This window comes from Ascaphus truei, chromosome 13, assembly GCF_040206685.1.
Source record: "Ascaphus truei isolate aAscTru1 chromosome 13, aAscTru1.hap1, whole genome shotgun sequence".
Taxonomy (NCBI): Eukaryota; Metazoa; Chordata; class Amphibia; order Anura; family Ascaphidae; genus Ascaphus; species Ascaphus truei.
Window position 1 is genome coordinate 45,788,655 of NC_134495.1, and position 16,233 is coordinate 45,804,887.

The following is a 16,233-nucleotide window of genomic DNA, read 5'->3' on the forward strand; positions in this document are numbered from 1 at the left end:
TGTGTGTGATTGCCGTGTGTATTTGTTCTCCTGTGGTGTGTGTGTCTGTCTATCCTGTGTGTTTCTGTTCTCCACTGTGTATATATCCGTTTCGGTGTGTGTGTGTGTATCTCTGTCCTGTGTGTATCTGTTCTCTTGTGATGTGTGTCTGTGTGTATCTGTTCTCGTGCGTGGTGTATCTGTTCTCCTGAAATGTGTGTGTCTGTCCTGCTGATGTTGTTATCTTGTGACTCTAATATGTTTATTTTTTCTGTGACTGCTTGTCTTATTTATATGTGTGTGTGTAGCGGTCTGTCCCGTGAGTGTCCTGTTTGCACTATTGTAAGAGCAGCTGAGCATTATGAATAGGGGACCTCGATAGAAAAAGTTTGGTAACCTCTGCTCTAAAATACCCTGTCCTGAGTGACAGAGATGAACCTCCATTTGCTCGGCTCTGTAACTTGTTTCTTATTCCTGACATAAACCTCACAACGAAAACACAAAGTGTAACTTGAGCTCCTGTTTGCTGGATCCAAACATGACTGACATCTCTATTAGAATAACAGAAAGCCTCCTCTTACCCAGTGAGCTGAGGATCTGGTTATTCTCCATCATCACGTCCTTGTAACGCTCCTTGTGTCCTTCTAAATACTCCCACTCCTCCATGGAGAAATACACAGCAACATCATCACACTTTATAGGTACCTAAAACACAGAGAATCCCCCACTCAGTATCCAGATATAATAATTGGTCCTGTAAGAATAATTTCCTTATAGAATGCCAGGTGAGCAAGGCAGAAAGGAGAATACAGATACCGAGAACGTGTGCTCAAGAAAAGGCTGAATGAAGACAGAAATGGGGTAATATCTAACGCTGCCCAGCAGCCCTCACCTCTCCAGTCAGCAGGTGAATGATGATGTTGACGTGTTCCAGGATATTCTCAGACATCAGCTTCTTGTCATTGTTTCTCTCATGTATCAGGGAGTTAATTGAATTCTCCATGATGGGTCTCTGGGTCCTGCAGAATCTTTCTGGCGCACAGGGACTGCTGCTGTCTGTGACATGCTCACCCTGCTTCTTCACAACAATATAATCCTACATATTGAGAGAGAGAGAGAGTGTGACGGTAGGGGCATAACCAGGCTTTCAAAGATTTAAGCCCGTTTTATTCTGGATCCAGGGTCATGTCTGGAGGTATGAATTAACTGATCTAAGGATGGGAAAAAGGGGATGGGAAAGGGAAGCTCCCGCGTCAGCAAAAGTATGGAAAATATATAAATCAAATAATCCACAGACTGGTGCAATAGAGGATATACTATAGTAACAACATAAACAGACAGAAAAGTTCCTCCTTGAATGCACTCAGAAAGGTAAATCAGAGTGATATGGTTGATACAATTAAAAACCTTTTAATCACACATATATAGTAAAACCAAATTGTATAGAGGGGGATGGTAGAAATAGTCCACGACCAATCCCTACTGACAAACCAACATAGTCTTCCAGGATAAATATACAGAAGATAGTGAAAATGACAATACACCACCTAGATGTGGGCTCAAGGACTGTAAAAAATCACCAATATATAACTTCAGACTTGTAAACCTGTGCTGTTTACAGAGATACTATTATCATAAAATCAACACACCTAAGTTAATGGTATGTTGATACTGGATCTGAAGAGGTGGTGAATAAAACAGTCAGTAAGGTCATAAAATAGCCCCTACACCAATATATATAGACCACAAGAAGTGTAGGTGTATGTAAGCTCCAGAACAAAGTGAAATCAACAGAAGATGTGAAACATAATACATACAACATAAAATGGATACAAAGCCACATATATAACTAGTAACTGCGTGGCTTATATTGAGCTCTGCGTAGGGCAAGCACAAAATGTGCTCTGCTAGTGCCCTGAGGCACGGTTCTAAGACCGTATCCAGTTATAGCCTCAGAATTGTATAGAATAAATAGGACAGAGGTCACTAAAAGGAGTCTCTGCCAGATAGAAGAACAGAGACTCTCTGAATGGGGTCTCCCAGACTACAGACCACAGACTCTATTGTTAATCACTGTACTAATTATAATTAGAAATCAGTACAAGAGATGGTTTCCACAGTAAGTATTTGCACAGTATGATGTCACCACAAGTGTACACATTGCCCCTAATTGGGCCGAGCCCCCAGGTAGTGCCGTGCTTGGAATATCGCCTGTCAGGGAGAGTGCTATAGTGTGTACAGCTATAAGGCACAGTTGCCTCGATCAATTACATCTGACTGGCTAGCCATAATTCTACTTAGCTTAGGGGGAACTGTGGTTGTCCGTTGCTGCGTCTCTCAATCCCAAAGTATAGGGGGAGAAGGCAGGGTGCCGAGATGGAGGGTTACAGCATGCAGAGTCAGTAGCTGTAGCCGCAGCGATACCATCCCGCTGCTGGGAGGCGTCCGCTCAGTATGATGACGTCACCACGTTCTGGTCACCCGACGCACGTTTTGCGCATGATCGCGCTTTTTCAAAGGTACATGCACGTAGTAGACGTGCACTTTAAGTAGCTCTTGGTTGTCGTGGCAACCTGCGGGGGAGTGTCTACCCCTGGTTGCTAGCTGGATTCTCTGCTGCAAGGACTAGGCTGCAGCATGCAAATGGTGACAGAAAAAGCCTGACCTGCATATAAATAAACAACTGTTATAGCAAAGTGGATATATACAGTTATTGTCAGCACAATGGCACCTAACAACTAGATATACACGCAGGTACAGATAGGCGCAGCAGTTGGATGCGCAGGATAGATAGAAGGGAGTGGTAGATAAATGGTTACACTACCCCTTTTACAGGTCAGTGGCCCATGATGACTAGAAATGGGGGGTATGTGTACCAAAAGGTAGATAACGATGGTAGGGTATTGACTATGACAGGGAGAGTAGTATATCCCCCAAGTGTAGTGCCATCGTACAGGAGTGTGGTATCTCAACTGCACATAAATGGCAACAAATACTCATGTATAACGTGGAGATGAGTAGCACTGGATTAAGGCGACGATGATTCATGATTCAAATAAATGGGGAAAACAGGAATTCCTCGTTCAGTCCATTAGGGGCCAGTGTACCCAAGGTATAGATCCATCGGGATTCACGTTTCAGGATCTCATTATCCCAGTCTCCCCCTCTACTGTGATTTGACACTGCCTCAATACCCACAAACTTGAGAGCTGTAAGCACTCCCTGATGTCTGTTATGGACGTGGTTAGCCACAGGGGTATCGCGATGATTGCGAATGTCCCCTAAGTGCTCAAGTATCCTGTGCCTTAGCTGCCGTTTGGTCTTACCAATATACTTTTTGTTGCACACACAGATAATTTGGTACACCACGCCCATAGTTCTACAATTTATGAACTGACGGATATTGAAACTGTGTGTATCATCCCAGTTATGGAAGATCTTGGTGGGCATGCAAGAGGAGCACGCTCGACACTTATGACATTTGTAGAAGCCAGCGGATCTGTTGGCTAGCCAAGTGCCTGTAGAGGGTCTTTGGTAGTGGCTATGTACCAACAGATCCCGGAGGCTAGAGGCTCTTCTGCTCACCAGTGTTGCCCTTTCGTTCAGGACCTCTCTTAGGTCAACATCCTCACGCAATACGTGCCAGTGTGTATTAATGATGTTATTTATTTCAGGCCATTGGTTATTAAACCTACCAATGAAACGTATAACCTGTTTATCATCATGTGGAGTTACCCTTTCATCTAGCAGTGTGTTCCTGTCTGTTAATCTTGCTCTCTGGTAAGCTTTTTTAATGATCCTATTGCTGTATCCCCTTTCCTGAAATCTGAGTTTCATGGCTACCGCCTGTGTCTCGAAGTCTTCATTGGATGAACAGTTCCTCCTCAGGCGTAAGAACTGACCGGTTGGTATACCCCTTATTAGATGTTTCGGGTGGTGGCTGTCCGCCCTGAGGAGGCTGTTCGTAGCAGTTGACTTACGATGAAGGGACGTAGATAAGGTCCCGTGTGTAGTCTTAGAAATCAGGAGGTCGAGGAACGTAATGTTCGTCTGGTCAACCTCAGAGGTGAGTCTGAGGTTGAGGGGATTATCATTAAGCTCGCCAATGAACTCATCAAAGTGTGTCCTCGTACCCTGCCAAAATACAAAGATGTCGTCGATAAACCTTATCCATAGAAGGATTTGGGAGGTATATCGGCGATAACGCTCTTGGAATACCACCTCCGCCTCCCACCAGCCCAAATAGAGGTTGGCATAGGTGGGGGCGCAGGTGGTCCCCATGGCAGTGCCCCGGAGTTGGTGGTATAGTTTACCGTCAAAAGTGAACACGTTATGCGTCAGAATAAATCTCAGTAGGTCTAGTACCAGTTTGTTATGGCTACTAAACTCGCTGGACCTTTTGTTGAGATAGTATTCTACAGCCTGGATGCCCCTCTCATGTATTATGGAAGTATATAGAGATTCTACATCCAGGCTGATGAGTAACGTGTCCTCCTTGATGGACGCCTCCTTCAATTTATTGAGAGCGTCATTTGTGTCCCTCAAATATGAGGGTAATGTAACTACAAAGGGACGAAGCACCTTGTCGACATAGATACTGCTTTGTTCCGTTATATTCGAGATCCCTGATACGATAGGGTGCCCTGGTGGTGCTTCCAGGCTTTTGTGCACCTTGGGGAGGGAATAGAAAGTGGCCATCCTAGGATTCTTATTAAGGAGTGCCATGCTTTCTTTAAGGGAAAGAGCCTTAGTCTGGACTCCCATGTCCAAAATCAGTTTAAGGTCGCATAGGAACGTATTTGTTGGGTCTGTTCTCAGGATCACGTAACAGTCGCGGTCGGATAATAAGCGCAGGTTCTCGTTAACATAGTCTGTAGTGTTGACTACCACGATGTTACCCCCTTTGTCTGAGGGTTTGATCGTGATAGTCGAGTTACGTTTTAACTCTAACAGGGACTGTCTCTCCAAATAGGTCAAATTGGTATTGGAGGGTCTGGGCTTAAGGTGTTCAATGTCTGCAGTAACTAGACCGATGAAGGTTGCAACATTGTGGCATGTCTCAAGTGCCGGTGTGAACCTCGATTTGGGTTTCATGGTGGTGAATGGGCCTTCGCCCGGTGTCCTTAAAGATTCCTCTTCCAATGCAGCTAGATTGTTTATAGCTTCTAGATATTGGTCATCGAAGTCTTCCTGCCCTATTGACCTAAGTTGATTCTGCGCCCTTCTTTTAAAGAACTTATGCAATAATAATTTGCGACCAAACAAATACGTGTCCTTGATCCAATCAAATCTGGAGAAGTCCTCGGTGGGGGAAAAGGACAATCCCTTTTGTAGGACAGCCACTTTCAGGTTTGGAGAAGATATACAAACGGCGAGCCAAACTATGGTGGGAGGTGGCGAGCTTAGAAAAGTATATATCCACTGAACTCATTCCTAGGGTTTTAAGAGTGGATCTGCCTCCCTCAACTCCACACTCTGACCCTGAATTCCTTGTTAAATGGAATAAGATTCTAGGCATTTGTTCCGCCTCTTTAATGAAACTATTAGTTGAAACAGATAATGGTACATTATCTACTGTGAATACAGAATTAGCAGAGCAACGAAATGATGCAGAGAAATGGCGAGGTAACTCTGAGTTCATTAGCTTAGAGAATAAACTTGAAGAGACTATAGGTAGATTTACACGCGAATTAAAAGAAAGGAAGCAGCGTAAATATATTCGCGACACAAAGGACTTTAAGGAAGGCAAAATTTATAAACAAAAGAAGGATAACAACAAAAAAGTCCGCTTCCGCCACCCCGAATCCTCGACTGACTAGGATACTTCCAACGAGGAGTGTGATGGTGGGGAAAGGAGAGAACAGGGACCAGCCGATACCTCTAGGGTTGTTTTTTTAGACCAAGACCCCCGTCACCAGCCACCCCCAGAACGTGTAAGACCCGAAGAGGTCAGATGGGGTGGGTTGCGAGACAGACACTTGGGGTACAGGGGGGGGGAACAAAGCGACGATCACGCCGCCATCGCTAATAAACGTCGCAGATGACTTTAGCCAGGTGATCAACCTATCAGATGAGGTCTTGAGTGGGGGACAAGTGGCTGTCCTACAAAAGGGATTGTCCTTTTCCCCCACCGAGGACTTCTCCAGATTTGATTGGATCAAGGACACGTATTTGTTTGGTCGCAAATTATTATTGCATAAGTTCTTTAAAAGAAGGGCGCAGAATCAACTTAGGTCAATAGGGCAGGAAGACTTCGATGACCAATATCTAGAAGCTATAAACAATCTAGCTGCATTGGAAGAGGAATCTTTAAGGACACCGGGCGAAGGCCCATTCACCACCATGAAACCCAAATCGAGGTTCACACCGGCACTTGAGACATGCCACAATGTTGCAACCTTCATCGGTCTAGTTACTGCAGACATTGAACACCTTAAGCCCAGACCCTCCAATACCAATTTGACCTATTTGGAGAGACAGTCCCTGTTAGAGTTAAAACGTAACTCGACTATCACGATCAAACCCTCAGAAAAAGGGGGTAACATCGTGGTAGTCAACACTACAGACTATGTTAACGAGAACCTGCGCTTATTATCCGACCGCGACTGTTACGCGATCCTGAGAACAGACCCAACAAATACGTTCCTATGCGACCTTAAACTGATTTTGGACATGGGAGTCCAGACTAAGGCTCTTTCCCTTAAAGAAAGCATGGCACTCCTTAATAAGAATCCTAGGATGGCCACTTTCTATTCCCTCCCCAAGGTGCACAAAAGCCTGGAAGCACCACCAGGGCACCCTATCGTATCAGGGATCTCGAATATAACGGAACAAAGCAGTATCTATGTCGACAAGGTGCTTCGTCCCTTTGTAGTTACATTACCCTCATATTTGAGGGACACAAAGGACGCTCTCAATAAATTGAAGGAGGTGTCCATCAAGGAGGACACGTTACTCATCAGCCTGGATGTAGAATCTCTATATACTTCCATAATACATGAGAGGGGCATCCAGGCTGTAGAATACTATCTCAACAAAAGGTCCAGCGAGTTTAGTAGCCATAACAAACTGGTACTAGACCTACTGAGATTTATTCTCACGCATAACGTGTTCACTTTTGACGGTAAACTATACCACCAACTCCGGGGCACTGCCATGGGGACCACCTGCGGCCCCACCTATGCCAACCTCTATTTGGGCTGGTGGGAGGCGGAGGTGGTATTCCAAGAACGTTATCGCCGATATACCTCCCAAATCCTTCTATGGATAAGGTTTATCGACGACATCTTTGTATTTTGGCAGGGTACGAGGACACACTTTGATGAGTTCATTGGCGAGCTTAATGATAATCCCCTCAACCTCAGACTCACCTCTGAGGTTGACCAGACGAACATTACGTTCCTCGACCTCCTGATTTCTAAGACTACACATGGGACCTTATCTACGTCCCTTCATCGTAAGTCAACTGCTACGAACAGCCTCCTCAGGGCGGATAGCCACCACCCGAAACATCTAATAAGGGGTATACCAACCAGTCAGTTCTTACGCCTGAGGAGGAACTGTTCATCCAATGAAGACTTCGAGACACAGGCGGTAGCCATGAAACTCAGATTTCAGGAAAGGGGATACAGCAATAGGATCATTAAAAAAGCTTACCAGAGAGCAAGATTAACAGACAGGAACACACTGCTAGATGAAAGGGTAACTCCACATGATGATAAACAGGTTATACGTTTCATTGGTAGGTTTAATAACCAATGGCCTGAAATAAATAACATCATTAATACACACTGGCACGTATTGCGTGAGGATGTTGACCTAAGAGAGGTCCTGAACGAAAGGGCAACACTGGTGAGCAGAAGAGCCTCTAGCCTCCGGGATCTGTTGGTACATACACTGGCGACACACTTTATTCGAGCTTGGCTAGTCCCACGAATTCAGGTATACCCGGGTGTATTGAGGTTTGTGACTGTTTTCTGCCCGAGTGCATTGAGTTATTTTCCAAGCAGGGATTGAAGCATTTTATTCCCGCTGGCTGCAATACTGCACAGTATATATATATATACTGCATTACAATTCATGAATTTATGCCATCTGGTAGACACGCGAAGCATTGCAGCCTATTAAATCCTAATCATTATCATTTAACAGATCAGCCGCCCATCAGCCAGGCATGAACCCAGGCTGGGAAGGCAAATGCAACGGGGCTTGTCAGAGGTGAGGAGTGGCGCATTCCAGGTATCTGCCAGGTACATACCGGGTATTTGCTCGAATAAAGTGTGTCGGTGCAGTAGCCACTACCAAAAACCCTCTACAGGCACTTGGCTAGCCAACAGATCCGCTGGCTTCTACAAATGTCATAAGTGTCGAGCGTGCTCCTCTTGCATGCCCACCAAGATCTTCCATAACTGGGATGATACACACAGTTTCAATATCCGTCAGTTCATAAATTGTAGAACTATGGGTGTGGTGTACCAAATTATCTGTGTGTGCAACAAAAAGTATATTGGTAAGACCAAACGGCAGCTAAGGCACAGGATACTTGAGCACTTAGGGGACATTCGCAATCATCGCGATACCCCTGTGGCTAACCACGTCCATAACAGACATCAGGGAGTGCTTATAGCTCTCAAGTTTGTGGGTATTGAGGCAGTGTCAAATCACAGTAGAGGGGGGAGACTGGGATAATGAGATCCTGAAACGTGAATCCCGATGGATCTATACCTTGGGTACACTGGCCCCTAATGGACTGAACGAGGAATTCCTGTTTTCCCCATTTATTTGAATCATGAATCATCGTCACCTTAATCCAGTGCTACTCATCTCCACTTTATACATGAGTATTTGTTGCCATTTATGTGCAGTTGAGATACCACACTCCTGTACGATGGCACTACACTTGGGGGATATACTACTCTCCCTGTTATAGTCAATACCCTACCATCGTTATCTACCTTTTGGTACACATACCCCCCATTTCTAGTCATCATGGGCCACTGACCTGTAAAAGGGGTAGTGTAACCATTTATCTACCACTCCCTTCTATCTATCCTGCGCATCCAACTGCTGCGCCTATCTGTACCTGCGTGTATATCTAGTTGTTAGGTGCCATTGTGCTGACAATAACTGTATATATCCACTTTGCTATAACAGTTGTTTATTTATATGCAGGTCAGGCTTTTTCTGTCACCATTTGCATGCTGCAGCCTAGTCCTTGCAGCAGAGAATCCAGCTAGCAACCAGGGGTAGACACTCCCCCGCAGGTTGCCACGACAACCAAGAGCTACTTAAAGTGCACGTCTACTACGTGCATGTACCTTTGAAAAAGCGCGATCATGCGCGAAACGTGCGTCAGGTGACCAGAACGTGGTGACGTCATCATACTGAGCGGACGCCTCCCAGCAGCGGGATGGTATCGCTGCGGCTACAGCTACTGACTCTGCATGCTGTAACCCTCCATCTCGGCGCCCTGCCTTCTCCCCCTATACTTTGGGATTGAGAGACGCAGCAACGGACAACCACAGTTCCCCCTAAGCTAAGTAGAATTATGGCTAGCCAGTCAGATGTAATTGATCGAGGCAACTGTGCCTTATAGCTGTACACACTATAGCACTCTCCCTGACAGGCGATATTCCAAGCACGGCACTACCTGGGGGCTCGGCCCAATTAGGGGCAATGTGTACACTTGTGGTGACATCATACTGTGCAAATACTTACTGTGGAAACCATCTCTTGTACTGATTTCTAATTATAATTAGTACAGTGATTAACAATAGAGTCTGTGGTCTGTAGTCTGGGAGACCCCATTCAGAGAGTCTCTGTTCTTCTATCTGGCAGAGACTCCTTTTAGTGACCTCTGTGCTATTTATTCTATACAATTCTGAGGCTATAACTGGATACGGTCTTAGAACCGTGCCTCAGGGCACTAGCAGAGCACATTTTGTGCTTGCCCTACGCAGAGCTCAATACTAATAAGCCACACAGTTACTAGTTATATATGTGGCTTTGTATCCATTTTATGTTGTATGTATTATGTTTCACATCTTCTGTTGATTTCACTTTGTTCTGGAGCTTACATACACCTACACTTCTTGTGGTCTATATATATTGGTGTAGGGGCTATTTTATGACCTTACTGACTGTTTTATTCACCACCTCTTCAGATCCAGTATCAACATACCATTAACTTAGGTGTGTTGATTTTATGATAATAGTATCTCTGTAAACAGCACAGGTTTACAAGTCTGAAGTTATATATTGGTGATTTTTTACAGTCCTTGAGCCCACATCTAGGTGGTGTATTGTCATTTTCACTATCTTCCATATATTTATCCTGGAAGACTATGGGCCTCATGCAGTAAGCGTCGATTAAGTGAAATCGGCAAGTTTACCGATGAGTCATGTTAATGGCGATTTTTCCTCTCCGTATGCAGTAAGTGCCGAATACATTCAAAATCAACCCGAAAACAAATCCGCCCACTCTCACGATGATTATCCGATCACACACAGGTGTATCGGCGTGCGTGGCGGGGTGCTGATAGGTTGCCCAATCACAAATCTTGCTGAATCAGGCGAAACAAGCATGTTTTGGATTGCGCGCCATATTTAAAGGCAACGTGTACTGCTAATCATTCTCTGTGTTGTTGGGAGTGAGAGAGAGAGAGAGACGCACAGAGCTGGCTGATTGAACATTTGCATATTGACGGAGAGACTTGTTGTGTATTGGGTGAGCTTTGTCCATTGTTGTTTTGTTTACATCTTTGTCTTGTTTTATATGTGGAAGTGTTTCGTGTGATTGGCTGTACATTAGTTGTCTGTTTTTTGTGAGTGCTGGAAGTATGCCCGCAAAGCGTGGGAAGAGTGATGCTGGTGGGAGTGGGAGTGCTACTCGTGCGAGTACGCGTCGGAGTGAACGTACTGTTCAGGGGAGTGATGTTGCTGGTGCACCGAGTGGTGTTGCTGGGAGTGGGAGTGCTGGGAGTGGGAGTGCTGTTGCTGGGAGTGGGAGTGCTGTTGCTGGGAGTGCTGTTGCTGTGAGTGGGAGTGCTGTTGCTGTGAGTGCTGTTGCTGGGAGTGGGAGTGTTGTTGCTGGGAGTGGGAGTGCTGTTGCTGGGAGTGGGAGTGCTGGTGCTAGGAGTGGGAGTGCTGGTGCTAGGAGTGGGAGTGCTGGTGCTAGGAGTGGGAGTGCTAGTGCTGTGAGTGCTGCTGGTGGCGCAGTTGCTGATGGGGTGTCTGGTGGTGGCGTGCTTGCTGGTGGGCAGCTTTTGGAGGCTCTTCCATTGGAAGAAGGAGAGTCCAGTCAGCACCAGCCAAGCTCTGACCCTAAACCTGCTCGGAAGAAACGTGTGGAGAAGCCACGTAATCCTCGCTTCAATGACCAGGAAAATACAGCTCTTGTCACTGGCATTCTGGAGCACTATGACAGTATATATGGACATTTACTAGGTAAGTGTACCTTTACATTTATTATTCAAATACATGTGATCCTAGGTCATCTGAGTTTTGTTCATATGCAAATATGGGTTCAGAATATCTTTCTATGTTAATTAGTCTGGAAACACAGCTTTTTATCATGCCTTACAAGGACAACTAAACACAGGCGGTCAATTTGCCATAACTGCATACAATATGAATGCAACCTTGCTTACATGTATAGGTTTAGTAGTGAATGCTCATGTGCTTCACATATTACACATAAAACAGCATGTTTGCTATCTCTTGGAACAGCTAGCAGTGTAGGAAACTGGTGCTTCTATTATTAATCATTTACCTCATATATTTTATATGTTTTTCAAGGGCGGACAAGTTCAGCAAGCAGAAAAGAAATGTGGGACACAATAGTCATTGGTGTCAATGCGTGTGGGAATCATGTGAGGGACAAGCGGAATTGTCACAAGAGATTTGATGATATTAGGTCCAAATTGAAAAAGAAAATACAACACCAACGCGTGCATGCTACTGGCACTGGAGGTGGGCCCACACCACAACGTCTCATATTAAGTCCATTGGAGGAGCTGCTTCGGGCAAAATTACTTCCCGTCGTCGTGGAAGGCTTACCTGGTGACCGTGATATAGGAATTTACCCCTCACAATTTCCACCAGGTGAGAAATATTACTGTACTAGGCGTGTCGTTGCTTACAGTTATTTTGCTTAGTTACACTGCTTTTTATACTGTCTTCACAATATAAGCATACCTGCATCTATATATGTATATGTCTGATTCTGTATATATATATATATCTCAAAATAGACATATATGTTGTAGTCCTACTAAAAGCAGTAACTAATATAGCACGTGCCATTGCGTGCTCATTTACATGTGAATTCCCAAAATGCATTGCTGCAGTGGTAGCAATTGATGGTGGGCGAAGATGGGCAACAACAGGGTAGTACACATGTGTAACACATGTTAATGAGAAATTATTACTAGCTACAGGTACAGAACAGAAATATGTATAATATTATTGTGTATTTTATTTATTTTACTCCGACAAACATGACATTACTGCCTATTTTAAGCATGCATCAAATATATTGCATGCAACGGCCTACAAACATCACTTGCACTAACACATCTATAGTTGTTTATGAAAAGGTCCATTTTTGCTTTAACTCATATACAGACAGCATAATGAGGCACACGTATCATATTTTATGTCATTGTTTTCATAACTTAAAAACTGCACACGACTATTTAGCTCATCTACCATTGTGTTAAAGCAGCTGCAATTAATATCTCATCACAGCATACACTTCAACAGAGGGGGTGGGGTTCAGCACACACACTAATTGCAGCCTCATTTTAGGGTCAACTTAGTTCACACCATTTTCACCTGTTTCAAGTAATTGAAAGGTGTGGCTGATTAGGCTTTTTGGGGAAGGGAATACCGTTCTTACAACCTGACTAGCACAACTGAAGTTAATCACACTCATTTGAAAGCTTCACTTTAGCTACTAAATGCCCCAACAACTCATTACTTATCAAAGCGTACGTCACACATTAGTTCACTCATATCTATAGTTGAACTACTACTATCAACGACACATTATCGCACACTGCATGTGTTGTCTTGTTTAGTCACAGCCACATTCATGTGTGCCACATCTTATATTAATGTACCACACATATCCTCTACCAAAAACAACACTTTTTGCAATATGACCACCTTCATGATAACCATTGTGAATGGTCATCTCATGATAGTTATGTACATTATGATACTGATATCACTACACAACATATGATTTTTATGTACAAATTTTATCTATTTATCCTCACGCATTACTGCAGGAACATAGTATGTTTTATGTTAGGGAACTCAAAAGTTCTAAGTACACAGGCATGTACATTGTTATTACAACTATTTATGTTCACTTTCACACACACATTTTGGGTTAAGGAAATGATGCTGTTAGGTACTCATAAATACAGAACATACAATAACTGTTTGTTCAATATTTACACATGTAAATGTAAATGTAAAACTTATGTTATTGTTATATATAGTTGCCCCTGAAGGACATGTGTCACCTGAGACTGAACAAGTGTCTTCACCTGGGTCAGCCAGCTCAACACACCTAGAAGGTGAGTGTATCAGTTGGTGGCCATATAATATGTGCTCTTCTATATGTTATGTTGTCATGTTCATTATTTGTTTTGCACATCTTCTTTAAATAGGATTACTTAGTGTCAGTGAAAATGAAGTGTAAGGCAACATGTATTGTGTTAGTGATGTTAACTATCATGTAGGAGTTGTGAGTTTACAGCAAGTTTTCAGTCACTCATATTTCATACTGAGTCCAAACATTATTCTTAAGTCAAGGTAGTTTTTAATGTGAGGTTATAAAACGTATGGAAACATGTTAGTTGTTACTTATGACACAGTACAATTACATAGTAACACAGCAGAGATTAACATGCCATTTAATAATGTGTACATTTATTTGTAGAACATGATGAAGAGGATTTTGATGATGATGATGATGATGATGATGCCGCCGCCGCCGCCATAGACACACAAATACAAGCAAGTGACCATGAAGAGGTTCCAATTGAAACTGTTTTACCGCCAAATCGTCCAGCAAAAACCACATATGATGCAATTGTAGCTTCTGAGGGAAAAATTGTGGAAGCAGAAAATCGTCGCCATTCTGACCTGATGACAGTGCTGGAAAGGATGATTGCACTGCAGGAAGAAACAGTTTCACAATTGGCACATCTCCACAGAGTCTTCATTGAAGTGCCTAAACAGTTGCAAAAAATCAACACCTCATTCGAAGCATTAGTTGTTCAGCAAACACAAGCTAATTACTGGAGAATGACTAATGTACCACAATTCAACAGCTCACAGGCAGGATCTGTTCATGCAGGTCAGTTTTCACCACATGCTTCTGATATTCATTCACCAGGCCCAAATGTTACCAGTCAAGTAGCAGACATTGCTGTGCAGGTTCCTGACGACATCCTACCGCTGCCATCTGTACAAATTCAGCAGCTGACACCTACAAAGGAGGCCACAAAAAGAAAACACAAGCAGTTACTACTGACCAGTTTTTGGTCAAAAACAACAAAAGACACACATGAAACAGACCAACCATCACTTGTGCAGTGTCTACCAACTTGCTCACATGTGTCAGTGGGCACAAGCCCTGTCCGTGAACAGTCACTACCCAAAAGCCCTGTAGGTGAGTCACTGCCCAAAAGCCCTGTAGGTGAATCGCTGCCCAAAAGCCCTGTAGGTGAATCGCTGCCCAAAAGCCCTGTAGGTGAATCGCTGCCCAAAAGCCCTGTAGGTGAATCGCTGCCCAAAAGCCCTGTAGGTGAATCACTGCCCAAAAGCCCTGTAGGTGAGTCACTGGCCACAAGCCCTGTAGGTGAGTCACTGGCCACAAGCCCTGTAGGTGAACAGTCACTACCCAAAAGCCCTGTAGGTGAGTCACTGCCCAAAAGCCCTGTAGGTGAGTCACTGGCCACAAGCCCTGCCCGTGAAGTGCCAGAGGCCACTCAAAGTGGCTCTGTTGTACCTAAAGTTGGTGGCAAAAGAAAAAGGAAAATTCAAGAGACAACAAGCAGGCCTGTTACTCGCTCGCAAAAAGAACAAAAAAAATAAATTTTAAAATTCACAAAATATGTCTTTGGCCTTGTTTTGTTGACTTCAGATTATCTAATTACTATTGTATGTATGCTGAAGACTGTGTTGTTTCCAAACTTTCAAGTATGTTCTTGTACACGTGAATTTTTGGAAATGTTAACACTCCTAATTAATGAATAGTGTTATAAATATTGATGTATTAATCGTCTGTTCAGTAATGCTCCACCAGGAGCCAGTTGCTAAGTTTAGAGAAGCTGCCATTGACTTTGCAGCAAAACATTGCATTTGGGTGTGTTAATTGATGTAATCATTGCATGTGCATATTATTTTCATGCAATTATAAAAGCACCTATTTAACTGCAAACATCTTTCTTGTACGTGTACAGCAGGATTTTGTGTTAAATATTACTTACCTTTGGTGGCCATTGTAATGTTGTCCTTTAATCATTTATGTGTTCTTGTTTCAAGAACATCTCTGAATTTATACTAAAATATATGTAGTATGTATTGATATATGCACACACACACACAGACACACACTGTGTGTGTGTGTGTGTGTGTGTGTATATATATAGTACTATCTAAACTGGTATAGATGTATTTACAAAAAACATACACTTCATGCTTCCTTGTGAAAACACACTATTTTAATAATACAGGCCTAATGTTTGACAACTATACTAAGTGTGAGCCTCTAACATTATTGGGTGCAAACAAATGTTTATGACTTAATTCACTCATGTTTATCACCATTTAAATAGGTTTCATACAAGGCCTACTTACTGCCATCAATATGTTGTGTGTACTCCTGCAATATAAAAAAAAAAAAAAAAAGATACATATATATATATATATATATATATATATATATATATATATATATATATATATATATATATATATATATATATATATATATACATATATACACACACACACACACACACACACACTATACATATAGTACAATATACACTTTATATATATATATATATTTTTTTATGAGAGAGATATATTTATATATATATATAGATACACACGTATTTAAACTCATGCAGACAGGTAGTTAACCAGACTTTCAAATACACACAGAAAAGTATGTGGGAAAAAAACATTTCATTTTGCAGGTGTGTGTATTTACTGATATGGCTGTCTAAGCAC

The 16,233-nt window shown here is 43.0% G+C and overlaps 3 protein-coding genes across 3 annotated transcripts in view; 1 reads left to right on the forward strand and 2 right to left on the reverse strand.

Annotated features, from left to right (window-relative positions):
* Positions 1-653, reverse strand: part of LOC142465280 (uncharacterized) — a 133,754-nt gene extending 133,101 nt beyond the window's left edge. Inside the window, exon 1 of the mRNA XM_075569289.1 lies at positions 561-653. The gene's annotated coding sequence lies outside the window, so the exon portion shown is untranslated. The remainder of the gene's footprint in view (positions 1-560) is intronic.
* LOC142465290 (uncharacterized) overlaps positions 1-16,233 on the reverse strand; it is a 65,143-nt gene that overhangs the window by 18,961 nt on the left and 29,949 nt on the right. Inside the window, exons 3-4 of the mRNA XM_075569313.1 lie at positions 872-1,075; positions 561-684 (exon numbers count right to left, since the gene is read on the reverse strand). Of these exons, the coding sequence (XP_075425428.1) occupies positions 561-684; positions 872-1,075 (328 nt within the window). The remainder of the gene's footprint in view (positions 1-560; positions 685-871; positions 1,076-16,233) is intronic.
* Positions 5,584-15,530, forward strand: LOC142465213 (uncharacterized). The gene is made up of 7 exons (XM_075569212.1): positions 5,584-5,604; positions 6,115-7,050; positions 7,282-7,572; positions 11,241-11,424; positions 11,776-12,081; positions 13,488-13,565; positions 13,931-15,530. The coding sequence occupies exons 1-7, from the start codon at positions 5,584-5,586 to the stop codon at positions 15,088-15,090; spliced, it is 2,976 nt and encodes a 991-aa protein (XP_075425327.1). The 3' UTR covers positions 15,091-15,530.